This window comes from Rhinichthys klamathensis, unplaced genomic scaffold (genome assembly GCF_029890125.1).
Source record: "Rhinichthys klamathensis goyatoka isolate OS25496 unplaced genomic scaffold, OSU_Roscu_1.1 h1tg000262l_1, whole genome shotgun sequence".
NCBI classification, from domain to species: Eukaryota; Metazoa; Chordata; class Actinopteri; order Cypriniformes; family Leuciscidae; genus Rhinichthys; species Rhinichthys klamathensis.
Window position 1 is genome coordinate 1,873,547 of NW_026606783.1, and position 27,901 is coordinate 1,901,447.

A 27,901-nucleotide genomic window follows, 5' to 3' on the forward strand; every position below is an offset into this window, starting at 1 on the left:
CATGCGCACACAAGACAGGAGCACTGCTCAACACTAGATGTGAAGATCACTGAGCTTCAGGAGCATCTCTGCTCAACACTTGAGTGTGATAAGTTCACTGAGCTCAGGAGCAACTCTGCTCAACACCTAAGTGTGATAATTCACTGTGCTTCAGGAGCATATCTGCTCAACACCTGAGTGTGATGAAATTCACTGAGCTTCAGGAGCATTTCTGCTCAACACCTGAGTGTGATGAAAATCACTGAACTTGAGCAGCGCCAATCAATAATGAATCGCATAGCCGCTTTCTTAGAAGGCTCACTGGGGAGCGCATTTCTGCAGGGCCCCGGGGTCAGCTGAGAGCCAGTGTCTGTCCAAGGGATGTCCGCTCAGACAGAAACACAACTGGCAGAGGGACGAGTCCGGAGAGGCAACAGATGTAACTGTGCGGCCCCGAAGTGGTCCCTGCCCAGCTGGACCGCCAGGCAGTGGCGTGCACAGACCTCTTCAGGGGCAGGGGCGGAGGGACCAAAAAGGGCACTAATTTTTTTTTTAAATTTAATTTAACAGTACCTGCATTTTTATTCTCTCTTTTCAGCCAACTTGTGAGAGGGATGCTTCCTTTGGCTGCATCAGAGAGTTCCTTGATTTGTTTATTTTTTATTCTTTCTTTCCTTGGCATTCTAAGAAAATATGTTGATACAATTATTAGAATGCATAACACAAATGAAAATAGGGAAATTATGATAATATTACAAAATATTATTTACTTTACCAAACAAAACAGTGAGAATCAAGAAGATAATTATGGAAATTAATTTTTTGTTTTGTTGATGTTGTAAATTTAATGTAGGCTATGTATTATATGTATGAAAACAGTGTAGCTATCATGAATCAGTAACACTTTACAATAAGGTTTCATTAGTTAAATTAGTTAACATTAGCTAATAATAAACTGCACTTCTACAGCATTTATTAATCTTAGTTAATATTAATTTCAGCATTTACTAAAACATTAAAATCAAAAGTTGTATTTGTTATCATTAGTTAATGCACTGACTGTGACATAACATTAATAAACAATTAACAGTTGTATTATTAAGATATACAGTAACAAATGTGTTGCTCATGGACATGGTTCATGTTAGTTCATACATGAGTAATGAACAAATGAACCTTATTGTAAAGCATTACTATGAAATCAAAGATATAAGTTCCTTACAATTTAGAGTTGGACATAGACTTAAGATTTCATTTAACTATAGCTATATGTATTTCCCCTTGCACTTTTATTCCTTGGATAAAAACGAATGACATTGTCACTCAGAATGTGTCTGAAATCGAGTTATAGCCTACTTTTATTATAGTTAAGAATAACTCGCACGCTGCCGCAACTTTTAGAGTAGCATGGTGATGGTAGGATAAATGTAATTTTCCGTATTAGCTTTAACGTTACCTGCTGCTCGATTGAAGACTCGCGCGAACTGCTGCGTAGTGCGTACCAGAACCGTTAAATGCGCACGAGGCGCTGCAAAGGAAACTCCGCCTACCACAAAAAAAATGTTATATAAAATTTGTTTGTATTATTATTGTTAGTGGCAAGGGTGTGTAAGTGTATTGTTATTTATTATAATATTTATAATAATAATAATTTACAATTATCAGAAAAGGGCACAATACATTTTGAGACAAAAGGGGGGGGCTTGAGCCAAGTGAAGCCAAGCGAAATGAATCACAAGCTGAGTCTGCTGGTAGTTTTGGGGCCAGCTGGAGCAGTAGGAAGCATCTTCAGGCTTACACACACCGTGCCAGGGGCCAGGGAACCTCAGACGTACCTGAGGTGGGGAAGCAAGGTGGAGGACAAGGACCCGGCTCGGAAGGCCCGGAGGCGGCCCGAAACAGGGTCTGAGTGTGGTGCACGACACTTACTTGTCTCCACAAAGACGGCCAGGGATGCGTGAGAAGGCGGATGACGGGGTCCTCGAACCGCACCCAGCTGCCGTGCTGGCGAACAAGAGGGGACTGAGGAGTGCAAGGCTTTACAGGGTCGCACACCGCCAGACTTGCCCTCTTGGAACCCAGGAACAGAGGAATTAGCTCTTTCTTTGAAGTGTGGGTACCGCTTGCTCCACTTCTTTTGAGAGCAGCGGTGGAACAGACACACACACAAACAAAGACTCCACCCGGCCCTCACCCGGGTGGAGGGAGTGGATCGGTGACCAACTCCAAGAGCATCCTCCTCCATCCCTGAGCGGACCGCTCCGGAATGCTTTCGCTGGGCCAGGCAGCAGCGAGCTGCAGGGGCAGGATGTGCCGGATGGCCTCCGTCTGCGCTTGGGCGGCAGAGAACTGTTGGACGCAATTCTCTGCCGCGTCGCCAACCAGCCCAACCTGGGAAATTGGGGAGGCCAGGAACCGAACCTTGTCCGTATCCACCATATCAACCCGGCTGAGCCAACGAGGGCGCTCCTGGACCACCAAGGATCGCCAGACCGATCGCGCACGCCACGACACTCATGCCCCGGAGGGCGAAGTCGGAAGCACTGCGGTGCTCACCTATGAGCGCACGGTCTGGGCTACCCTCGTGCATGTCCATGGGTGCCCTGGCCTGACAGACCTGTAGCAGCGCCATGGCACGCAAGAAGAGGCTTGCCCACAGGCTTTGTAAGCTCTGCCCGTCGGAACGGACGAGAACTCACAGGCCTTAGGGGGAGACGAGGACCCCCCCAAAATGCAGCGGCCGCCGGACACAGGTGCACCTGTGTCGCGACAGACCGCTCCACTGGAGGGATAGCCTCGCAACCCTTCACTGCTCCTCCATCAAGGGTAGTGAGAGGGTAAAGCTATTCAGGCAGTTTCTGGCAGAGAAAGGTGTCGTCCACAACCTGGTAAGCTCTCCATGCACTTCGGAAAAGAAAAGCACTGGGGTGCCGAGCTGAGAACCAGCGCGGCCCGCCCCGAGATACCAATCCTCCAACCGAGACTGAACACGGTGGAGGTTCCACTCGAGCCCGGCAGCCTGGGCGACCCGTTTCAGCATAGCTGACATTTCTGGATCTGGCTCGGGCAACGTTACAGTCCCAGAGGGAGATAACACAGCCGAGTCTTCATCTCCAGAGGCCAGCTCACCCTCCGATGCTGCTATCGACATCTTATCCTCTGGGGGAACCCCAATTGAATCGGTCCATTACAGAGGGACCAGCACGTCTAACAAGAATTCCATCGGCTGCGGTGTGATGGAGGAGTGAGGAGCCCACAGGGAATGGTTACCGGGCGAGACATCCATCACTATCCTTTAATCACCCATCCCACACGGCACCCGGGGGTGGGGCATGGTAATGGCGACTCGCGCTTCGCGGACGAAGGCGAGTATGGATCTCAACACTGTGACAGTCATATTCCCGCAATGAGAACATGAACCGTCCACAAAAGCTGCTTCAGCGTGCTGTAAGTCCAAACACGTGATGCAACAATTGTGACCGTCAGAGAGGAAAAGGAAACGACCGCATCCAGAAATGCACAGGTGGAATGACATCTTGAAAAAGACGCAAACGCACCTGTGTCGCTCTTTCAGGAAATAGGACCCATCACCAGTGCCGGAGCACACAGGGGAATGACCGCGGCAACACTGAACAGTGAACTGAAACCCTTTATCGCACTCTAACCAGCCGCCAACACACACTACGTCTGACGTTCTCGACTGAAGGGGAACTCAAAACACCGAGCGGCATTGAGCGAAGTTCTCTCACTGTCAGTCGATGATGGGCGGGAAAATGTAGAATGATAGAATTGCTAATGCCCCAATTGCAACAAAAAATCTCGAGTTTACACAACAGCATTGGACACAGTTAAAGGACTTACGAATGGACTTTCGAAGCAAAAACAAGTGGGTATTCGCAAATATTGACCCTTAGAAGTTGTAATACGCAAACAGCCCTGGGCAAATAGTAAGCATACGGTGTACGTGCGTATGGCCCCGACTACACCACTGCTAATGGTTATCACCTGGCAGATGATGTAACCCACATTTTTGTAAGACTGGAGAAACTGGAAGAACTGGAAGCTACTCTCTCTGAGAAAACAAAGGAAATTAACATTTGAACTCTCTCTTAAATAAGTAACAACACCATCCGAGACGCACCACACCGAGCAGTTCACGCCTCACCCTTACAGTCTCATCGTCACCCTCTCTTTCCCCATCTTTTCTCTCTCTCATGCTGAGATCACCTGAAATTCACCCAAAAATCTGTATGGTTTAATGTGAACAATGATCGCACTATACGTTTGGTATCATTTGAAATGTCTCATCCCCACAGAAGTAAACCAAAAGGTAATAAAGGTTTTAAGAGTTTGGAGATCTTGCTTACTGTGGTGAGTGGGTAATGCAAATTGACCTCTGTCCTCAGTAAGTTGTAAACTGCTCAGGTCTGGGACCTTGATTAATGCAGATTCCCATTTTTAGCTCATGTTTGCATTTGAAAGAGGTTTTGATGGCCTTACATTTTCAATACCATAGACAATCAAATTAATTTCGAATTACTTTTTTTAATATATGTACTCCATTTTTAAAATTTCTCTAAAGTGTTTGGGGGATTTATGTTTTTTTATTTATTTGCCTCTAAGAATTTATATATTTTTTATATTTGCATAAAATGTCAACATTTTATGTAAAATCTACATTTCTAATCTTTATTCATGGAGATACCATATAAATATGCCATGTGCTATTAAGTTGATCATTTCTGTAACCTGGTGGAAAACGAACATTGGAATGAAAATGATCTGAAATTACCATTATAACCTCGTGGCTCCGCTCTGGACAAACCAGACTTGGTTCCCAGTCCTGATGCAGCTGACCAGCACTGCCCCGTGGCCTGTACCACTGAGGAGAGACCTCCTCTCTCAGGCAGAGGGCTCGATTTGGCATCCTCGCCCGGATCTGTGGTCCCTTCACGCATGGGCCATCAACGGGTACCCGCTAACCTCCCGGAGGGAGTGTTAAACACGATCACGCAGGCTAGAGCTCCGTCTGCTAGACGGCTCTACTCCTCGAAATGGTCCGTGTTCTCTGCTTGGTGTCAAGCTCAGGGCTTTTCGCCCGTAGACTGCAGGGTTACAGAAGTGCTTTCCTTCCTTCAAGAGCACAGCGTGTTACACTGTGTTCCCCACAGCGTAAGAAATTACGCAGTGCGAGAGATACTCTCGTAAGAGAACGTACTCGGTTACTAACGTAACCTCTGTTCTCTCTAGAGAGGGAACGAGTACTGCGTATCTTGCCGTGCTTAATATACGCTCTGGTTCGCTTCGGCAATGAAAACCAGTTTGTACCAGCCTATCGACCTGCTTTTATAGGGCGAGGCCACGCCCTTTCTGGCGGGACGTGACGAAATGGGCGCAAAGTGCCCCCATTGGACATGGCGTCACGCAGAGCCGCTCTAGATAGGCTGCTGCTTTTGCCGCAGGGCAGCCAATAGGCGCGCGAGCTGCCTCGCCTATGTCTGCATGCTGCCGCAAAGCGTTTTACATTGATTAAAAATTAAGGATAATTTTTGGCTTCAATATCTCATGGAAAAGAGGTTTTCCCCATAGCAAGATATTACGCAGTACTCGTTCCCTCTCTAGAGAGAACAGAGGTTACGTTAGTAACCGAGTACGTTATACGATGTTCAGCCTCACACCGGTTACATCACTTGCCCACCACAGCACCGTCGTTTTGATGTTTTATAGTAATAAAAATCATTTAGTTCAGTTAGAGAACACTACAATTAAAAACTGAAAATGTCTGCTTAATTCAGCATGGACCGAACAATTCAGTTCACCTCACTTGGCCCATTTCACCTCACTCTTGACTTACAATTTAATGGGGGAAGATTTAGTTTTAAAGCGAAGTGTAAAAACGCCTACACATGCATTTAAAAGCAGATGACAAAAACTCCAACGACCTTTTTTAAGTTCAATTAGTGTATATTTTCTACTTTTGATAAGGAGGATCAGTGAAAAAAATGACAAGCTAATCCTGTACCATTCATTTATGACAAATCAGCAGATGTCAGTTGTTTAAATTATGACAATGATAAATTGTTTAAATTTATTTCAGTCAAAATATTTATTATTCCTTCTTATTGACGGGGATCAGTTGGGCTCCACCATCACCCAATCACAGAGATGCTATCACCTGAATACTAATCACCCACACCTGCACCTCATTCATGATCACCTGCACATCATCATCTCATCACCAAAGGCAGCACACACATCACTCTGTCAGGGCTCGTTTGAGTAAGGACTCTCATTTATGTTCATCACTTACCTCCATGTTTGTTACGGTTTCGTCTAACTGCATCCTCCGTGTCTTCATCGTCTCCCTCAGCCACAACCTCATCCTTCTACAACACAAAGGAACTGTCAGTATCTCATTCATCATTCCTGTTTTTGTTTTGTTTTGTTTTATTTACCCATGTGAAGCGTCTTTGAGTGTCCTGAACAGCGCTATAAAAGTCTGATGTATTATTATGTCCGTATACCCGCCGGCCTCAAAATGTTTATTAACCTTATCCTTGTTGCGAGTCTCTGTTCCGTAACACTTTGGAGCCTGATTGGCTTTATGCCACAGCTTCACTACTTCCTGAACTTCAGCCAGCCCTTTGTTTCCTGTCTGTCATTATTGGACAAACTGATTAATCCAGGTGTGCCTGGCCTCAGTAACAATAATCAGGCACACCTGGATTAATCAGTTTGTCCAATAATGACAGACAGGAAACAAAGGGCTGGCTGAAGTTCAGGAAGTAGTGAAGCTGTGCATAAAGCCTATTGATTTAGTTTACCCCTAAATTTTAATTAATGCATTTTCATTTCATTTCATTTCATTTATTATTTCACCCACACATAAAATCAAGACAAAATGGCACAGACTAAATGGCACATATGGTCATGTGTGAATCAGGTCTCCCAGAGAAGCTATCCAAAGCTTATAATAAGGAGCCTGGGACATAATAAAATAATACATTACGAACAAATACTTAAACTAAACACCAGTCACACAACAATAATATCATACGAAAATACACAATAAACATAAGACACACAAAAAATAGATCAGGACAATGCTTTTATGATCAACTGCAGTCTAGGTAGGCTACTGGAAAGGTTATAGATATAAACGTAAAAGTTTTTTTATATCAAAAACGCATTGACTATCAAACATGTACTAACATGTCACGCTACAGTGTTGAATGAGCACACGACAGGAATAGTCCAAGGGAATAGTATTTTAATAAACAATCCAAACACTGGAGAACACAACCACGTAGGCTAAATCATAGATTAGACCAAAGGAAAACTCTGAATATAAATAGACAGGAGCTAATGCTATAAATTGAGACAACAGGTGAATTATCAAAGCTGTTAATAATAAATGTAATAGTATTAATTCAGATATTAGTTGTAACGGAACAGCTGCGGTGATGATATGCTGACTGTATGTATACTGGCCTAATCTTCCGGTCAGAGAAGACGCAGCGACTTCTTTTCTTTAGATAACTTTATTGGCCTCTTACAACTCTACAGGGCATTGCAATATTTGTATGTGTGTGGTTTGTGATGCATCATCACCGACGCATACTGTTGTACAAAGGAATAATGAAGACCACGGACTGTCGGTGGAAGGCCAACTATTAACTACACAGGAAGTTTTTCAGAACACACTTCGCATGCGCAAACAGTCCCTCAGTCTCTACATGAAGCAGCTTACTGTGACGCAACCTCCTCACAGCAGGAAATCCACAATGATTATTTACGGCTGTGACCTTGAGACCATTTTACCACAGTGAGACATTTAAAATTATACTAAACATGAAATGGAAAAAAAACAATAGATTTACAAGATCCATCATATTTGGTTGTTGTTTTTAGGATTTAAGCCAGGGTGAGAGCAGGAAAACCAGAGTCTTACAGCAATTTAAAAAAAACTGTAATGCATACAGTATGCATGCACAGTTGATGAATTTTAGAGTTCACTGAACTGAAACAACACTGAATTGATTTCAGCTGTATAATGAAACTATTGGGTATTAGAGCTGATTTACAGCAGAATTTGAAATTGTTACTATTGTAAAGCTGCTTTGAAACAATCTGTATTGTATAAAGCGCAATCTAAATAAGCACCGAAATAAAGGCAGCTTATATGTATATTATTCAGTATATATTTACAAAATAAACAATGCAAGAGTGAACATTTTCTTTGTTTCTCAAAACATTGAGTTTTGATTTCTAACTGAACAAATTATGTATTAGCTTTTTAATACACGATCATTGTGTGTAGGTAATTGGTAAATTAATGTGGTATTTAAATGGCAGTGTTTCCCAAATAAAACAAAAGAGCTGTTAGTTTTGAATGATGTGTTTAGCATTTTGCAAAAAAAGTTTTTTACAATTGCAAACTGAGTCTATGTGCTTGCAGTTTTGCAGACTTGGTCTGAAGATTGGAATGGTTTCACTGAGTGGACATCAAGTAGGCTACCACTTATGGAAGCAATTAAAAAAACAACTAATATTTATAATGCACTGTTCTGAGAATTTGTCACGTGTGTATGTACGTGCGTATGTGTGCGTGTGTGCGTGTGTGCGCGTGTGTGCGTGCGTACGTGCGTGCGTGCGTGTGTGTCTCGCTTCCAATGAGAGCTCACTATAAGGAAAAACAAAATAAAACTGCATGTTTAAATAACCTGTCAGACTTCAAGGGACTCTCACTTGGTATTTACCTGCCAAGCTCAGTGGTCAAGCTGTTTTATGTTTTAACTTTAGCCGTTAATGACTAAAAACTGGTATGTATTCCCTTTTATTTTTTTAATCAAATATTTTCATGGTCTTTAATGTAATTGAGATTTAATCAACGTTATGAAATACTTTGGGTATCCCTTGCATTTTGCTTGCAATTTTTAATGCAAATAATAAAACATCATTCATAAAATGTGATCATTATGTTTCCCAGTAAAAATGCAGTTATGTGCTTCTCTTCTGCTGAGTTTGGCTTTGGCTCTTTGTCTTGCATCACCAATGGTAAGTTGGATAGTATAAGGTTTATGATATGATACATTGCCGTTGTAAAGGTGATGCAGGTGTTGATTTTTAAAAATGCTTTTCTTGATGTCTGAGTATTGTTTTCATATCTCATGTTCTCAGCCACAACCTGATGGTAAGTACAGCACAGTCACTGACGTGAATCTGTTGTAATGTTATTGTAATATGTCTCACTTGCACAGTGTAAAAGATCATGTTGTGATTACGGTCTGAAATTTTGATTGCTCTTTTTTTTTCTCATTTGACTTTCAGACTGTTTCACCAAAATTATGTTTTTGTCTAGCACTTAATTCTATTTTCTGACTTCCTCTCTGTCGTCTTGTTTTCTTCATTATATTTTTCTCAAAGGAACTCCGGAATGGAAGGACATTCCAGATATAAACAAAGGTAAAACTACTATATTATATCAAGAACTAAAGTACATTTATATTAGCAGTAAGCTAACATATCTGTTTTTGTTCATAAATTATTATTCTAAATTGAACGTCATTTACTGTAAACTGAACGCAAGCATATTTACTTTAAACTGAATGCTAGGTTTGAATCTCAGAGAAGGAGACATCATGGTGGTGAGTTCAGTTCTAAGAAATTCTTAAAGTACATTGAATATTGGATCATTCAGAAATCAGTCAATGTAATATTTCTCAGGATACTTAAAAAAATGTGCTTTAATTAAAGCCCAATCAAAGGAGTGACGTTATTGGGAATGAGTGGTGGGATATTCCCATCCCCTATGAGCTGGGAGTGAATCTCAGTAAGAAAACATGTATTTCTCACTTACATTTGAACAAATCAGCTTTTAAATTAGTTTTACTTTTATGTTTTTCATCCATCATGTATTTTGGGTTGTGTAGGTATGAACTATAAAGGAATCATTTTGAGAGCTTTTGAGCAGTTCAGACTGAAATCATGTATTGACTTTAAGCCCAGAGCAGCAGAAGATTTTTACATCTCTGTGGAGAGTCTTGAAGGGTAAAGTATGCTTCCAGTTAGTAATCCACAGTTCTCTTACAAGAGGTTCTCTCGTATTGCGTAAGTTTAGCTTACGCTACGGGAAAGATTCATCTTCTCGAGATATTGAAGCCAAAAAATTATCCTTAATTTTGTATATGTTGTCAACGCAGTGCAGCAGCTAGCAGACCTAGAGTGGGCATTCTAGCGCGCTCATAGGCTGCTCTGCGGGGACTGCAAAGCCTACCAGTGAGCCCGACGTGACGTCACGTGCCACGTCCTAGCCCGCCAGAATGGGCGTGGCTTAGCGTATATAAGCGGGGCTCGGAGGCTGATTCTCTGATTTTCATCTCTTCAGCGAAGCTGCTCGCATCGCTGGACCTTAAAGGGACACCAGGCAGGAATCCCGTTTTTGTCAAACAGTGACCCCTAGAGTCGCTGTGGAGAACTTGTATTTAACGTTAATGTCGTAAATACCACTCACGCAGAGCGTGACATGGCGTGACGTGCAGAGGTGGGTAGTAACGAAGTACATTTACTTCGTTACATTTACTTGAATATTTTTTTGGAAATTTTTTACTTTTAAGAGTAGATTTAATTGTGGGTACTTTTACTTTAACTCGAGTACATGTCTAATGAAAAAAACAGTACTTTTACTTCGTTACGTTGGGCGACCTTCCTCTCGTAACTTTATTTTAATGCAATATGTTGTTAAAAGCGTAGTTTATTCTAAGCGCGCGCTCTCTCTTTTTTCTGGGCATGAGCGATGCTCAATTCACAAATGAATCACTCTTTTGAGTCGATTCTGTTCAAAGACTTCATCAAACAAGTTGGGCAGATCGGTCTAAATCGGTTCGCGAATCAGTTTGAATGATCTGTTCAGTTTCCTGCACGCACTGAATCATCTCGGAGTCGTAACAGGAAGATTTAAGAACATCAAGAGCGTTTATGAAGTGGCGGTCCACTACAGTCCAGTCTAGAATGTAAATCTGCAAATGCATCATATTTTTTGCCAGCGATGAAGATCTTTATTAGTTGAACATCTTCGTATGTTACTTCGTAAGCTGTCTGTGAATGAATTATTCCACACGACGATACATTCGATTTCATTTCAGGTAATTCATTTTACAACCAAACAGATTATTACGCCATATAGCACTACTACAAAGTATGACATTACCCTTTTTTTGGACATATACATTAATTTATACATTAAATAAGCTATCATCGTCCAGTTTATGAATGTGTGTACACACACAATGTGTGTATTGCGCAGTGGCGTGCGAACTCGACTTGAAAACGAATGCCTTTGCCTGCCTTATTAGACACAGTTAACCAGTTTAAAGATGCTTTCACAAATATAGCCTACATTTAAATACATTTTGGAGAACAGACAGAAGAAGATCCGTGCATTTGATCGTTGTTTGGGTTTGGCATGACATGACTGCGAGCACATGTGCAGAGTTTTAACACTTTCTAATCTGTGTCAATGGTTCCCACCCCTTTACATGAATGCAAAACTCCATAGAGTCACTTTATTCCGACATTGTCTAATAATCCAAATGTAATTATGATCATTTATGATCAATTATGATTATCTAATTATGATCATTTTAGTCATTAAAATGAAAAAATATCTAAATAATATCATGTTATATAATATATATATATATAGGCCTATGTGATCCAAAGTAACTAGTAACTAACTACTTGAGTAGTTTTTTCATTGGATACTTTTTTACTCTTACTCAAGTAACTTTTAAGATTATTACTTTTACTTTTACTTTGAGTAAATATTTCTATAAGTACTTGTACTTTTACTTGAGTACAGTTTTTGGATACTCTACCCACCTCTGGTGACGTGTTACATAGTGTACAATAGTACATTGTTTAATTTGTCGTTTAATGAGATCTAATATGTTGTTAGTGGTGAGAATTGTCACGTGATTAAATACATGGATCCGACAATTATTTCCATGAACTTTAATGGTCCAGTGGCAGAACTTTTGCCAAGTGTGTCAGAGGTTCTGGGTTCTAATCCGTACTAGTAGTATAGTTTATTTTCCTCATCAAAACCGACTGTTTATTAGTGATTGTATATCAAGCAGGGACAAGTTCATTAGGTTTTGTGATTTCACCGTAACAAATATAGAGAGTCTCTCAGTTCCTGCAACGGATTGAGGCGCGCGTCCGTGTGAAGACTATGCGCGTCACAACAGAACACTGTATCCACGCCACTGATCGCAGAGGCAACAGTCTGTGAGCGGCAAGCACATTGGTCACTTGATTTCAAAAACAACACATTTCAGATCGCCTCTTATTTAACAAACGAACGAAATGAATGCTCTACTAGAGTTAACTGGAGATATTTTATTTATTTGTATTGGTACATCCGTGCCGCGAGATGTTTGAATGGGGACATTTCACACCCGCAAATTACGCCTATGCTCGTGTCGTGTCTGACTCCTCACTCGGTCAGTCTGCCGTTTCCTCTTTCTCTGTTCCTCCGACAATGCTTTCCTAGCTTTCTGCATCTTATATGCCGGCTCAGCCATGACGATAGTGTGACAAACTCCATCCCTCTCTACATTGTTCCTGGATGGGGGTGTGTATGTGTGCAGTGCCGTAAAGGAATATGTTACATCGCGAGAGCTGATATCACGTGATACTTCCTGACGCTGGCCCGCCGCACGGCCGCATTAAAGTTGCAAGTGAGATTTTTCTGCTCACAGGCACCAGGGGGGGTCGAGATGCCCACCATTCAACCTGAAAGAAGTCATATAACCATTTCAATAACTCTGAAGCTGTTTAGTTAAGCTAAAAAAACTGCATAGAATCCCTTTAAGAAGCCGGCGCCGTTGAAACAGCGACAAAGCCAGCTAGGACAGTGACTGAGGAAGCCTCAGTGACTGAGGAAACAATGTAGAGAGGGATGGCCTTCGCCACCTTCAGCCTTCCGAAGCGAGCTACGCTATCTGGCGTTGTATCCTTTTTTCTCATTTGCAAATCCGACCATCTAAAAGAGCACGAGCGTCTTTTTCAAGATGCCTCGGCCCATTTGCGGCTCGTGCAGAGCCCCTCTCAGCGTCGGAGACCGCCATGTTATATGCGCTCTCTGCCTGGGCCAGGAACATGCTGCTCTTGCCCTCTCTTCGGGAGGATGTGAGCACTGTGAGGATCTTCCGATGTCGACCCTTCTAGGACGAAGCTACCTCTCCGCCCTTTGCTGCACTGCGCAGGAAAAAGAAGCGCCGTTCACAAAGGCCGCAGGAGCCTGCTGCCGCCGCGACGCGCTCGCCGGAGTCCCTCCCTCGAGCCTCGCCGACGCCCTCCCCGCTTCTTCTCACCGACGCGCAGCCGCCGTCTCAACGCTCTGCCTCCTCTTCTATTAAGGAGTCTGGGAGAACACGTGCTGGAGCGGAAGCCGAACTGATGCGCCTCCTTTCGCAGGCCATTGACCGCCTCGGGCTCGAGTGGTCACAGCCTCAGGAGCCGCCCCCAACAGGCTTGATGGCTGCTTTCTTCAGAGTCGCCGCCGTCAAGCGCCCGCTTCCAGGCCCGCGCCCTTCCTCCCTGAGCTGCACTCGGAACTGGCTAAATCGTGGAATGCCCCTTTCTCCGCGAGACTCCGCCGAGAAGGGATACAGCTTTATTCTGAAGGTCGAGGAAGCTGTCGTAGCGCACCTTTGCCCGCCCTCCGCGAGATGGCGCTCAAAGTCTGCCCTACCTTCTAAAGCCTGCAGGACCACATCTGCCCTTGTCGGTCGCGCTTACGCCGCCGCCGGACAAGCAGCTTCCGCCCTGCACTCAATGGCTGTTCTGAAAATTCTCCAAGCTGATCTCCTCCGTGAGTGGGACGAGAAAGGCCGGGACCCAGCTGCCGTTACGGACCTGAGGAGCGCGACGGATCTCTCCCTTCGCGCTACTAAGTCTGGGGCCCAGGCCCTGGGGAGATGCATGGCCTCGTAAACTGTAACTGAGAGGCACCTTTGGCTGACGCTGGCTGACATGAAAGAGTCTGAGCGATCCGTTTTACTCGACGCCCCTCTCTCACCCTCTGGTCTCTTCGGCCCAGCAGTGAATGGAATCGTCGACCGCTTTTCTGAGGTACAGAAAACGTCGCAAGCCATGAACCTGTTCCTGCCGCGTCGCGCTAGCTCCGCTGCAGGTCGCTCACGTGACCAGCCGCCTGCACGAGCCGCCACGCAGCGCCCAGCTCAGCCCAGACAGAACGGCCATTCTTCGCAGCGACAGGGCGGCCACCCTAGATCGCGCTCAGCTAAGCGCAGCAGGCCGCACCCCCCATGAGGGCCTCGGCCGAAGATCGCGTTGAAACCTGAGCACGCGAAGCCCTCCTAGCACCATCAGGAGGAAAAAAGACGGTTGTGTCTCGCCGCGGCCGGACCACCTTCAAAACTTCTAGCCCTGTCAGTCCCCTCATCTCAGGCTACTGCAGTGGATCATTTAGCAGTCAACGAGTCGGTTACATAACCCGCTCGCCTGCACACAAACGCCGTTTTTACGGCGACCCAGAGAAATCTCATAAAGAGCAAGTTATCTGGTTATCCGGCTCATGCCGAAGGTGTTTTATGTGTAGTAAAAGTGCCCACAACCCAGTGTCCACCCCTACATGTAAACACAACACTTCCCGTGTCCCACATAGAGCCCACTCTCATGAACCAGGCAAATGCTGCTCGAGTGTTGCCCATAGCAGATGTGCCCACGTGCACACATCTTCTATCTGCCCGCTCTGTCACACGGCCAAGCCGCGCGCGCACCACAGTGCGCAGTCCCACATGAGCCACAATATAAACGTAAGTCTCGTGCCCGCTCACAAGCGCTCACGCTTACTGACACGCGCTTCGCCAGTGCTGTTAAACACACGCCACAAAGCGCAAGCTCATGCCGGTCAATCTATGGTTGTAAGTCACGCGTCCGCCCATGAGCGCCCGCGCTTACAAGCCTGCACGCCTCTCAAGGCGCCGCTCGCGAATCACAATGCGATCACAAAGCTCCCCGCATTCACAGTAATCGGGAAGCTGCATATGAAACAGCCTGTCACTGTTTTCAGCGAGCCGCCCCATATAAGCACACAGAGCGCGCCCGCTCCTCCGGTTCAGTCTCTCGAGCCCGCGCGGCGACCAGAGCCCGGAGTCCATTCTACCCTTAGCTGCACATATAAAAGCATGGGAAAACATCCCAGGGGTATCGAAGTGGGTGCTAAGCACTATAAAGCAGGGTTATGCGTTACAGTTCGCTCGCCGTCCCCCTCGGTTTCGAGCGCGGACCGCGACGACAGTGAAAGCAGAAGTAGCACACCGACTTCGCTCAGAAATAACAAAACTGCTGTGCAAAGGGGCCATAGAACCGGTACCGCCTTCTCTGAGCGAGTCAGGCTTTTACAGCCGTTATTTTCTCGTGCCCAAGAAGGACAGGGGACTCAGACCCATACTGGATTTGAGGCATGTGAACAAAGCTCTTATGAAAAGACCGTTCAAAATGCTTACAACCAGACAACTCCTCGCGCACATTCGCCAGGGGGACTGGTTTATATCTCTCGATCTGAAAGATGCCTATTTCCAGATTCAGATAATACCCCGTCACAGGCCATTCTTGAGATTCGCCTTCGACGATCGGATTTATCAATACACCGTCCTGCCGTTCGGTCTGGCCCTAGCACCCCGTACTTTCACGAAGTGCATGGACGCAGCTCTCGCCCCCTTGAGAACTCAGGGCGTGCGAATTTTGAACTATCTGGACGATTGGTTGATTCTAGCACAGTCAGAGACAGAACTATTATCTCACAGAACTGCGCTTCTCAGCCATCTGAAATGCCTAGGTCTCACGGCCAACTGGACCAAGAGCTCATTGCTGCCCAGTCAGTCAATTTCCTTTTTAGGAATAGAACTGGAATCAGTGACCATGACGGCTCGCCTGTCTACACAGCGCGCACGCTGTGTCCGGCAACTGGCCATGTCATTCACGGCGGGCAGCGTTTCCCCTCTGAAAAAATTCCAGAGGATGCTAGGCTTGATGGCTTCAGCCTCAGCGGTACTCCAGCTAGGTTTACTACGCATGCGCCCGCTACAGCCCTGGCTGGCCGCGCGTGTGCCACACCGAGCTTGGAGGTCGGGTCGGGTCGCGAGCGGATCAGAGTGACTCAGAGCTGTATCACAGCTCTGCAGCCCTGGTCAGCGGCCGACTGGTACCAGAGGGGAGTGACTATGGGGGCGGTCTCATACAGGAAGGTCATCTCGACGGATGCGTCCAACTCAGGTTGGGGCGCCACCCTCGAGGGCAGACCAGTCTTCGGCCTGTGGTCAGACCGGGAAAAACTCCTCCATATAAACTGTCTGAAAATGATAGCGGTCGAGAACGCGCTGAAACGCTTCCTCCCATTCATTCAGGACCACCATGTTCTAGTCCGCTCGGACAACATGTCTGTGGTGTCCTATTTAAATCGCCAGGGCGGCGTCAGATCCAGGAACCTCTGCAATCTGGCGGAACGCCTCCTCGTTTGGTCTCAGCACCATCTGCGCTCACTGAGAGCTGCACATGTGCCGGGTCACCTGAACGACGGCCCAGACAGACTGTCCAGGGACAACGTTCCCCCGGGAGAATGGTCCCTGCACCCCCAAACAGTCCAGTTATTATGGCGCCTTTTCGGCAAAGTGGAAGTCGACCTTTTTGCGTCACAAGACAACGCTCACTGCCCGACGTTCTTTTCAAAGGACAGGGACGCGCTTGCCCGGACGTGGCCCAGCCGTCCGCTATATGCATTTCCTCCTGTATCTCTGTTACCACAGGTGATCAAGAGAATCAGGGAAACGCGCCATTCAGTGCTCCTCATAGCCCCGCGATGACTTGGCTCCCAGAGCCAATGCGGCTGTCTCAGACAGCCCCATGGCCTGTCCCGCTGAGAGCAGACCTCATCTCTCAGGCGCGCGGCTCGACCTGCCAGACGCAGTAATGAACACAATCTCGCAGTCTAGAGCACCTTCTACCAGAAGGCTCTACGCGTCCAAATGGTCTGTGTTCTTTAAGTGGTGCACTAGCAAAAACCTGGATCCGCGAACGTGTGGGGTCCCGCGGCTGCTCAGTTTCCTTCAGGAGCTGCTGGATAGGGGCAGATCCCCCTCCACCCTCAAAGTATATGTGGCGGCTGTCGCAGCATTCTCTTAATCAATGCATGGCCAGTCAATAGGCAGAAACGAGCTTATCATCCGCTTCCTCAGAGGAGCCAGAAGGATGAACCCCCCCGCCCCCCCCCCCCCCCCCCCTCGGTTCCTATGTGGGACCTTTCACTGGTCCTAGAGGCCCTGAAAGCATTCCCCTTTGAACCCCTGGACACAGCGGACCTGAAATACCTGTCGCTCAAAGCTGTTTTTCAAGGAACGAGTATTGCGTAACCTGCCGTGCTAAACGCCGCAAGCGCTATTTCGCGTCAGTCGATGAAAACCAGAGAATCAGCCTCCGAGCCCCGCTTATATACGCTAAGCCACGCCCATTCTGGCGGGCTAGGACGCGGCGCGCCCTCGATTGGACGTGACGTCACGTAGGGCTCACTGGTAGGCTGTGCAGTTCCCGCAGAGCAGCCTATGAGCGCGCTAGAATGCCCGCTCTAGGTCTGCTAGCTGCTGCACTGCGTTGGCAACATATACAAAATTAAGGATAATTTTTTGGCTTCAATATTTTGAGAAGATGAATCTTTCCCGTAGCGTAAGCTAAACTTGCGCAATACTCGTTCCCTCTTCTAGAGAGAACCGAGGTTACGTTAGTAACCAGTATCGTTTTCTTTTGGTTTTTATTACAGTAATTTCAACATTCCCTTACATTTGGATGGTACCTGAAATCTTTGATAGTAAAGACTGAAAAATAGAGATACAGAAATTACATCTATAATGGTAGTAAAAAATATTATAAGAAAAAAAAAGACAAAAGACATAAATTGTGGTAACAATACAACATGTTGAAAAGTAATGTTAGCTTTTACAGTAACACAGCCTTTTTTTGTAATTCAACAAACAATATAGTTGTATATTTATTAATCCATCTATCAGTTTTGGCTTCATATATATATATATATATATATATATATATACAGGTCCTTCTCAAAAAATTAGCATATTGTGATAAAGTTCATTACTTTTCATAATTATTTTTCTCTCAACTTTCTCTTCACAATATCCCACAGATTCTCTATGGGGTTCAGGTCAGGAGAGTTGGCAGGCCAATTGAGCACAGTAATACCATGGTCAGTAAACCATTTACCAGTGGTTTTGGCACTGTGAGCAGGTGCCAGGTCGTGCTGGAAAATGAAATCTTCATCTCCATAAAGCTTTTCAGCAGATGGAAGCATGAAGTGCTCCAAAATCTCCTGATAGCTAGCTGCATTGACCCTGTCCTTGATAAAACACAGTGCACCAACACCAGCAGCTGACATGGCACCCCAGAGCATCACTGACTGTGGGTACTTGACACTGGACTTCAGGCATTTTGGCATTTCCTTCTCCCCAGTCTTCCTCCAGACTCTGGCACCTTGATTTCCGAATGACATGCAAAACTGAGCAACAGTCCAGTGCTGCTTCTCTGTAGCCCAGGTCAGGCGCTTCTGCCACGGTTTCTGAAGTGGCTTGACCTGGGGAATGCGGCACCTGTAGCCCATTTCCTGCACACGCCTGTGCACGGTGGCTCTGGATGTTTCTACTCCAGACTCAGTCCACTGCTTCCGCAGGTCCCCCAAGGTCTGGAATCTGTCCTTCTCCACAATCTTCCTCAGGGTCCGGTCACCTCTTCTCGTTGTGCAGCGTTTTTTGCCACACTTTTTCCTTCCCACAGATTTCCCACTGAGGTGCCTTGATACAGCACTCTGGGAACAGCCTATTTGTTCAGAAATTTCTTTCTGTCTTACCCTCTTGCTTGAGGGTGTCAATGATGGCCTTCTGGACAGCAGTCAGGTCGGCAGTCTTACCCATGATTAAGGTTTTGAGTAATGAAACAGGCTGGGAGTTTTTAAAAGCCTCAGGAATCTTTTGCAGGTGTTTAGAATGAATTAGTTGATTCAGATGATTAGGTTAATAGCTTGTTTAGAGACCCTTTTCATGATATGCTAATTTTTTGAGACAGGAATTTTGGGTTTTAATGAGCTGTATGCCAAAATCATCAGTATTAAAACAATAAAAGACCTGAAATATATCAGTTGGTGTGCAATGAATCTAAAATATATGAAAGTTTAATTTTTATCATTACATTATGGAAAATAATTAACTTTATCACAATATCCAAATTTTTTGAGAAGGACCTGTGTATATATATATATATATATATATATATATATATATATATATATATTATTCTTATGTGGTATTATAGACTGTTCTCTGATACAGCCAAACTATACTGAATGTATAGTACAAAACATTCATGAGTTAATAGACTCTTTTACACTACCAGTCAAAATATTAATGCACCTATATGCTGCGTAAATGTGCTGTTATCTCTCGCTTATTTCGCAGGTGTTGGTCATATGTCGGTCGCTCATCTCCTGGAGGCCAGACTCTTTCCATTGGAAATAACTGTGGAAAAAAAGCCGTTGTCGAGCATGAGTTTCTCCATGCACTAGGATTTTGGCATGAGCAGTCAAGATATGACAGAGATGATTATGTGACCATCAACTTTGAAAACATCATAAAAGGTTGCCATGTATTTTGTTTTTAACTTTATTTGTTTTTAAGGAATAGAGTAAAATAGTTATATATAGACACACACTAACATACTGATTGCAGTGCCCAATTAACTAATCAGCATTTAAATAAGCCATTCTTTATGAACAATTACATTAATAACTCCATTAGTCTTTATTTTCAGGGCATGTGACTAATTTCAATAAATACAGAGAGAATGTGACCACCTCCCCATATGACTATTACTCTGTGATGCATTATGATAAAAATGCCTTCAGTAACGGTAATGGGTCCACGATCATCACCAAGCTTCCTGAGTTCCAAGATGTGATTGGTCAACGCCTGGACATCAGTGAATATGATGCGATTGAGCTCAACAAACTCTATAAATGCAGTGAGTATTTTATACACATTGTTTTTATTTTGCAGTTTGTGGTTGTTAAATATTTCAGTAGAACTTGAAGTCTGATGTAAAGGAGACCAGGGAAACATGTCATCATGAATGGAAGTTGTAAGGAATTGATTTTGCCTCAGTGTTTGTCTGTTTGCATTAGATTCCTCCATCTCTTTCCTTGACCACTACAGTTTTGATGATACATATCTGTGTCAGATGAGTATCTGTTCTGCTGCCGTTTATGGCTGGCAGAGAGTGAAGTCAGTGAGTGGCATCAGTGTGACTGACCACACCTACTTGAGCAAAGAACAAAATGGTGAGATCTGTTTCAGTCAGTCAGTGGAAAGTGACTGTTTTGATATCACAGGAAGAGACTTTACTCTATACTTTACTATTTACTATACTAATTGCCCAAAAAGAAATGCTTCAATTCCATCCACAGTTGCAGTCACTGTACCACCCAGTTCCACTATACACCTGTTCTCTGACGAGAGGTTCTCTCGTATTGCGTAAGTTTAGCTTACGCTACGGGAAAGATTCATCTTCTCGAGATATTGAAGCCAAAAAATTATCCTTAATTTTGTATTTATTGTCAACGCAGTGCAGCAGCTAGCAGACCTAGAGCAGGCAGTCTTGCGTGCTCATTGGCTGCCCTGCGAGCATCTGCTGCAGCCTACCAGTGAGCCCCGCGTGACGTCACGCCCAATGAAGGGCGCCCGCGCCTTCATAGCGTCATAGTCCGCCAGAATGGGCGTGGCTTAGCAAATAAAAGAAGGGTCTGTAGGCTGAATTGCCTGATTTTCGTCTCTTCAGCGAAGCCCTTCGCATCGCTGGATCTGAGAGAAGCCGCCGCCGCCGCCGTCGAACAGCGAACAGCCAGCTTAGGACAGCGCTGAGGAAGCCGGCCGTCTTCGCCACCTTCAGCCATCCGTGCGAGCTACGCTATCCGGCGACGTATCCTTTTTGCTCTGTTTGTATTCTCTTTTAGCACTTTACTACTAAAAGAGCAGCTAGCGTCTTTTTCAAGATGCCTCGCACTTCCTGTGGCTCGTGCAGGGCCCCGCTCAGCGTCGTAGACCGCCACGTGATCTGCGCTCTCTGCCTGGGCCAGGAACACGCGGAGCTCGCCCTCGGGGGCTGCGAGTTCTGTGAAGCGCTTCCGCTGTCGACCCTGCGGGCTCGACTCGAAGCCTTCAACCCGGAAGCAGTCACTCCGCCCTTTGTGGGACCACGGAAAAAGAAGCGCCGTTCCCAGAGACAGCCGGAACCCGTGGCCACAGCGACGCGCTCGCCGGAGAACCTCCCTCGAGCCTCGCTCTCGCCTTCCCCGCCTCCCTTCACCGACGTGCAGCTGCCGCTCACGAGCCTCACTGCCGTCGCGTCTGAGGGTGAGGCCGAAGGACACGCCACGAGAGACTGCTGCTCCATCCTGGCATCGGATAGCAAGGAATGGTCGCTAAACTCCGCCTCCTCGTCGATCCAGGAATCCGGCCGTACCCGCGCTGGAGCTGATGCGGAGCTGATGCGTCTGCTGACGCAGGTGGTTGACCGGCTCGGGCTCGAGTGGTCGCTGCCGAAGGAACCCGCGCCGAACAGGCTCGACGGATGTTTCCTGCAATGTCGCCGCCGTTCAGCCCCAGCAAGCAGGTCCGCTCCGTTCCTACCGGAGCTTCACACGGAGTTGACAAAGTCGTGGAACATCTCAGACCTCCGCGTCGCTCTCCCAAGTGGACGGCGCCGCCGAGAGAGGATACACGGCAATTCCTCCTGTGGAAGAGACCGTCGCAGCGCACCTTTGTCCGCCCTCCGCGAGATGGCGGTCAAGGTCAGCCCTCCCGTCCAAAGCATGCAGAGCCACGTCTGCCTTGGTCGGCCGCGCATATGCCGCCTCCGGCCAGGCCGCATCTGCTCTCCACTCCATGGCTGTTTTACAAATCCTGCAAGCCGACCTCCTCCGTGAATGGGACGAGAAGGGCCAAGACCCAGCTGCGGTTACAGATCTGAGAAGCGCGACGGATCTCTCTCCGCGCCACCAAGACCGCAGCTCAAGCCATTGGACGAGCCATGGCCGCGTTGACTGTGACAGCCCAGCGTCCAGCACAGCCTCAGCCTTCGCAGCGACGCCAGGGCGGCCGCCCTAGGTCGCGCTCAGACAGCCGTCACAGACCGCCGCCCCCCAGAGGGCCTCGGCAAAAGATCACGCTGAAGTCTGAGCACGCAAAGCCATCCTAACCAAGAGAGAGAAAAGACGCGCACGTCCCGCTGCGGCCGGACCGCCGTCAAAGGTTATTTCCCTGACAGTCCCCTTCAAACAGGCTATTGTAGTGGTTCATTTGGCAGCCAACGAGCCAGTTCATTTACCCTCTCGCCTGCACACAAACGCCGTTTTCACGGCGACCCAGAGAAATCTCAAAAAGAGTATAATGTCTGGTCCGGCTCACGCCGTTGGTGTTTTAAGTGTAGTGAAAGTGCCCACGCCCCAGTGTTCACCCCTACACACAAGCACATCAAATCTCGTGTCACTCACAGAGCACACTCTCATAAAGCGCAGAAAAGCCGCTCGAGTGTTGAATATAAGAAATGTGTCCACAGGTCTGTGCCCACTATCTGCCCGCTCGGTTACACGGTCAATAAAACAGGTTATGAATGTAAGTCTCGTGCCTGCCGGAGAGCATTCACGCTTACTAACACACACCTCCCCCCGGGCGCCGCCCGCGCGTTTAAATGTTATCACAAAACGCAGGGCATTGATAAGACGCTCCCCATCCGTTATGATCGGGGCGTCAAATACACTTGTAAGTCTCGTGCCCGCGCACACGCGCTAACGCTTACAGAAAGCTTTTCCGCCCAAAGCACTGCGCGCACGTCAAAAAGTGAGAATAAAATGCTCCCCATCCCTTATGATTGGGACACCTCACATAAATCAGACGGTCTCGGCTTTCAGCGAGCAGCCATTGCCCAGAACCGAGAGCGCGCGCCGCGCTTTCGGCTCCGGCTCAGTTTCACAAGCCCGCAAATGGCGGCGATCTGAACCCGGAGGCCATTCGCCCCCTAGCGGCTCACATAGCTGCGTGGGAAACTATCCCAGGGATTTCAGAATGGGTTCTGAGCACAATAAAGCAGGGCTATACACTTCAATTCATTCGCCGTCCCCCGCGCTTTCGAGCCCGGACCGCGACGATGGTGAATGCGGAAGTAGCACGCCTACTTCACGCAGAAATCGTAAAACTGCTGTGCAAAGGGGCTAAAGAAAAAGTACCGCCTTCTCTGAGCGAGTCAGGCTTTTACAGCCGATATTTTCTCGTACCCAAGAAGGACGGAGCTTTCAGACCTATCCTAGATCTGAGACATTTGAACAAAGTGCATGCAAAAATACCGTTCAAAATGCTTACAACCAGAAAAATCCTCGCGCACGTTCGCCCGAGGGACTGGTTTATTTCTCTAGATCTGAAGGATGCCTATTTTCAGATTCAGATATTACCCCGTCACAGGCAATTTTTGAGATTCGCCTTCGACGGTCAGGTATATCAATACACCGTCCTGCCGTTCGGCCTGTCTCTAGCACCCCGTACATTTACGAAGTGCATGGACGCGGCGCTCGCCCCCCTGAGAACTCAGGGGCTGCGAATAATGAACTATCTGGACGATTGGCTGATATTGGCACAGTCAGAGACGGAGCTGTTATCTCACAGAACAGTGCTTCTCAGTCACCTGGAAAGCTTGGGTCTCACGGTCAACTGGACCAAGAGCTCATTAATGCCCAGTCAGTCAATTTCCTTTTTAGGAATAGAACTGAATTCTGTGGCCATGACGGCTCGCTTGTCGACACAGCGCGCGCACCGTGTTCGCCGCCTAGCCGCGTCTTTCAAAGGATGCTGGGCTGTATGGCTTCAGCGGCAGCGGTGCTCCAGCTGGGCCTACTGCGCATACGCCCGCTCCAACGCTGGTTGAATGCTCGCGCGTCTCACCGAGCATGGGTTTCTGCCGGCCAGAAAATCAGAGTGACTCAGACCTTTATAGCGGCTCTGCAGCCCTGGTTAGTAGCCGACTGGTACCAGCAGGGAGTGATGATGGGAACCATCTCTTATCGGAAAGTCATTTCGACAGACGCGTCCAACTCGGGTTGGGGCGCGCTGTTCGAGGGCAGACCGGCCTTTGGCCAGTGGTCAGACCAAGAGAAGTGTTTTCACATAAACTGTGAAACATAAACATAAACATAAGCGCTTCCTCCCGTTCATACCGAACCAACATGTTCTCGTCCGCTCGGACAACATGTCTGTGGTTTCCTATGTAAACCGTCAGGGCGGTGTCATATCCAGAAACCTCTGCAATCTGACGGAATGCATTCTTATTTGGTCCCAGATGCACCTGCGCTCGCTGAGGGCGGCGCATGTGCCTGGCCATTTGAACGACGGCCCAGACAAACTGTCCAGGGACAACGTTCCCCCAGGGGAATGGTCCCTGCACCCCCAAACAGTCCAGAAACTGTGGCGCCTATTCGGCAGAGCGGAAGTCAACCTATTTGCGTCAAAAGACAACGCTCATTGCCCGATGTTCTTTTCGAAGAACGAGGACGCGCTGGCCCAGGTTTGGCCCAGCCTCCCACTGTATGCTTTCCCTCCGGTCTCCCTGTTGCCACAGGTGATCAAGAGAATCAGGGAAACGCGCCACTCGGTGCTCCTCATAACTCCGCACTGGGAGAATCAGAATTGGTTCCCGGAACTTGCACGGCTGTCACATGCAGCTCCGTGGCCTATTCCGGTGAGGGCAGATCTCCTCTCTCAGAGCGCTGGTCTCTGCACGCATGGTTGATCAACGGGTACTCGTTGCCCTGCCAGAAAGAGTGATGAACACGATCACGCAGTCTTGAGCTCCTTCCACGAGAAGGCTCTACGCGTCTAAATGGTCGGTGTTCTCCAAGTGGTGCACCGACAGAGATCTGGAGAGATCTTGCGCATCTGCTCACTTTCCTACAAGAGCTGATGGATAAAGGGAGGTCCCCATCCACGCTCAAAGTTTATGTGGCGGCCGTGGCGGCGTTCGCAGAATCGACGCACGGCCAGTCACTGGGAGGACATGAGCTGGTCATCTGCTTCCTTAAGGGAGCTAGAAGGATGAATCCGCCGCGCCCCCCGTCGATTCCTATGTGGGATCTTTCCTTGGTCCTCGAGGCCCTGAAAGCCTTCCCATTTGAGCCACTAGACTCCGTGGAGTTAAAATACCTATCACTAAAAACCGTTTTTCTGACCGCGCTGTCATCTGTCAAACGTGTGGGGGACCTGCACGCGCTGTCAATCAGCGCGACGTGTCTTGAGCTCGGGCCGAATGACTCTAAAGTCATCCTCAAACCTAGACATGGCTATGTTCCAAAAGTGATGGGCACTCCTTTCAGAGCGCAAGTCATTTCACTGTCGGCTCTGCCAGCGTCAGACAGTTAGACACACGTGAATCTCCTTTGCCCGGTCAGGGCGCTGAGGTTTTACACTACGCGCTCCGCCTCTTTCAGGCACACGGAGCAGCTGTTTGTTTCGTTTGGTGGGCGCACCAAAGGTCTCGCTGCCTCGAAACAGACTCTGTCCAGATGGATAGTGGACACTATAGCGGCCGCTTACGCGTCAAAAGGTCTGCAATGCCCTCTGGGCATCAGGGCTCATTCCACTAGAGGCATGGCCTCATCGTGGGCGTGGTCCAGCGGGATTTCTATCCACGACATATGTGTAGCGGCGGGCTGGAGCTCCCCATCTACCTTTGTCAGGTTCTATAACCTAGAAGTTCCCGCCCTGCAGGCTAAACTTCTGTCAGTCTAAGCGAGTTGTGCGTTCTGCCCAGATATATCATGCTCAGAACACTCTCACGTGACTCAGCTCTCCTGGTTGAGCTGCACTAGTAGGGATGTGCTATATGCTTATACAGACCAGTGCTCTGCTCTGTATTACCTATGTGTGCTTATGTACGAGTGATGGCCCGCGTGGCTGGCCACCTTATTTTTTCCACTTATTGGGTTCCCCGAGAAACCTCGGCGACTCATGGGTGGTTGCTTGGCGCGCACGGCGTTGACAAAAAGTTCCCGTAGCGTAAGCTAAACTTACGCAATACGAGAGAACCTCTCGTAAGAGAACGTACTCGGTTACTAACATAACCTCGGTTCTCTCTAGAGAGGGAACGAGTATTGCGTAACCGGCCGTGCTCGCGCCACGAGCGACTTCGCTTCAGTCGACGAAAACCAGGGAATTCAGCCTACAGCCCCTTCTTTTATACGCTAAGCCACGCCCATTCTGGCGGGCTATGACGCTATGAAGGCGCGGGCGCCTTTCATTGGGCGTGACGTCACGCGGGGCTCACTGGTAGGCTGCAGCAGATGCCCGCAGGGCAGCCAATGAGCACGCAAGACTGCCTGCTCTAGGTCTGCTAGCTGCTGCACTGCGTTGACAATGAATACAAAATTAAGGATAATTTGTTGGCTTCAATATCTCGAGAAGATCAATCTTTCCCGTAGCGTAAGCTAAACTTACGCAATACGAGAGAACCTCTCTAGAGAGAACCGAGGTTACGTTAGTAATCGAGTACGTTTTCATGTCTGCAGGGATGTCTTTTTTCATGCACTTCAGCACTAAGGGGAGAAAGGAAGGGGACACGGCCATAATGGACAGCAAGACAATGACCCCTAAAAGAGACTGCAAAGTCCAATGCCTGCAGTTCTACTACTATCACAGTGGTAATGAGTCTGACCAGCTCAACATCTGGATCCGAGAGTACCAGAATGAAGCAGACAACAGAGGAACTCTCAGACTTATGGATCAGATCACAGGTCTGTCTCTTCTTCAAGTACTGTAATATTACAGGCGGAAAAACACATGTCGGCCTATGCTTTTAAAATGTTCCTAAAATGTTTAATTTTACATTTTATTTTCTTGCAGAACTCCCAGGTAATTACTGGAAACTGCATCATGTGCCACTGAATGCAAATAAAACCTTCCAAGTTGTATTTGAAGCCCGTAAAGGAGCTGGAAACTCCCGTGGAGGCTTCTCACTGGATGATATCAATATTTCAGAGACTGAGTGTCCCCACATATGGCAGATAAGGGACTCTGAAAAGGTTTTGAACAATCGGATTTTGGCGAGTCCATTGTATTACTCCAGTGATGGTTATCGCTTTCAGGCTGCATTAGAGGTGGATCAGAATTTTCTTGCCATGTATATTCATCTGGTATCTGGTGCATATGACGACCAGTTGCAGTGGCCTTGTCCATGGAGACAAATAACCTTCCAGATGCTTGACCAGAATCCACACATTCAGAAGCGCATGTCCTTAGAACAAAGCATCACCACTGACCCTGTATTGGTATCTCCCAGTAAGAATCTGATTATTTTTCTGTCACATCATGTGTTTATATGTAGAATTTTACTTAGCTAAAGATCAAATACATTGTTATCTCTAACTTTAAATGGCTTTTTAATAGACACATTTTGTTGTAACAGATGGCAGATATTACTGGGACAATCCTCGAAATAATGGAACTCGAGTCACCATTGGCAGTGAGACTGTATATGTGGGTATTTTTTCGGACTATCCATATGCCATTATGAAAGATGATCTGACTCGAAGAGAGTTTATCAAGGGTGGTGACATCATATTTCTCTTCAGCATGCAAGGTAGGTTTTATTAAGTAACCTCAGAGAAACCTTGTTTTAAGTACAAAATGGGCCTAACACTTTTTTTTTTTTTTTATGGAAATGTGTTAGACAAATGACTGTGACCGCTGCATCTCACTGCTTTTTCCACACATTGTGCATTAATGCCACGCTAAGTCAACTC

General features: G+C 47.0%; 1 protein-coding gene across 1 annotated transcript; it reads left to right on the forward strand.

The window, feature by feature from the left end:
- The first annotated feature begins 9,620 nt into the window (after positions 1 to 9,620).
- LOC130101841 (meprin A subunit beta-like) lies at positions 9,621 to 27,499 on the forward strand. Its single transcript, XM_056267694.1, has 8 exons — positions 9,621 to 9,626; positions 9,736 to 9,811; positions 9,912 to 10,029; positions 19,524 to 19,702; positions 19,876 to 20,085; positions 20,246 to 20,401; positions 26,669 to 26,893; positions 27,003 to 27,499. Exons 1-8 carry the CDS (start codon positions 9,621 to 9,623, stop codon positions 27,497 to 27,499), a joined length of 1,467 nt encoding a protein of 488 aa, XP_056123669.1.
- Positions 27,500 to 27,901: the final 402 nt, after the last annotated feature.

Excerpts from the sequence above, each read along its gene's own strand:
- LOC130101841 (XM_056267694.1), top strand. Across the intron at positions 10,030-19,523 it reads TCTGTGGAGAGTCTTGAAGG|GTGTTGGTCATATGTCGGTC; the intron begins GTAAAGTATGCT and ends CTTATTTCGCAG. Across the intron at positions 26,894-27,002 it reads ACTTATGGATCAGATCACAG|AACTCCCAGGTAATTACTGG; the intron begins GTCTGTCTCTTC and ends ATTTTCTTGCAG.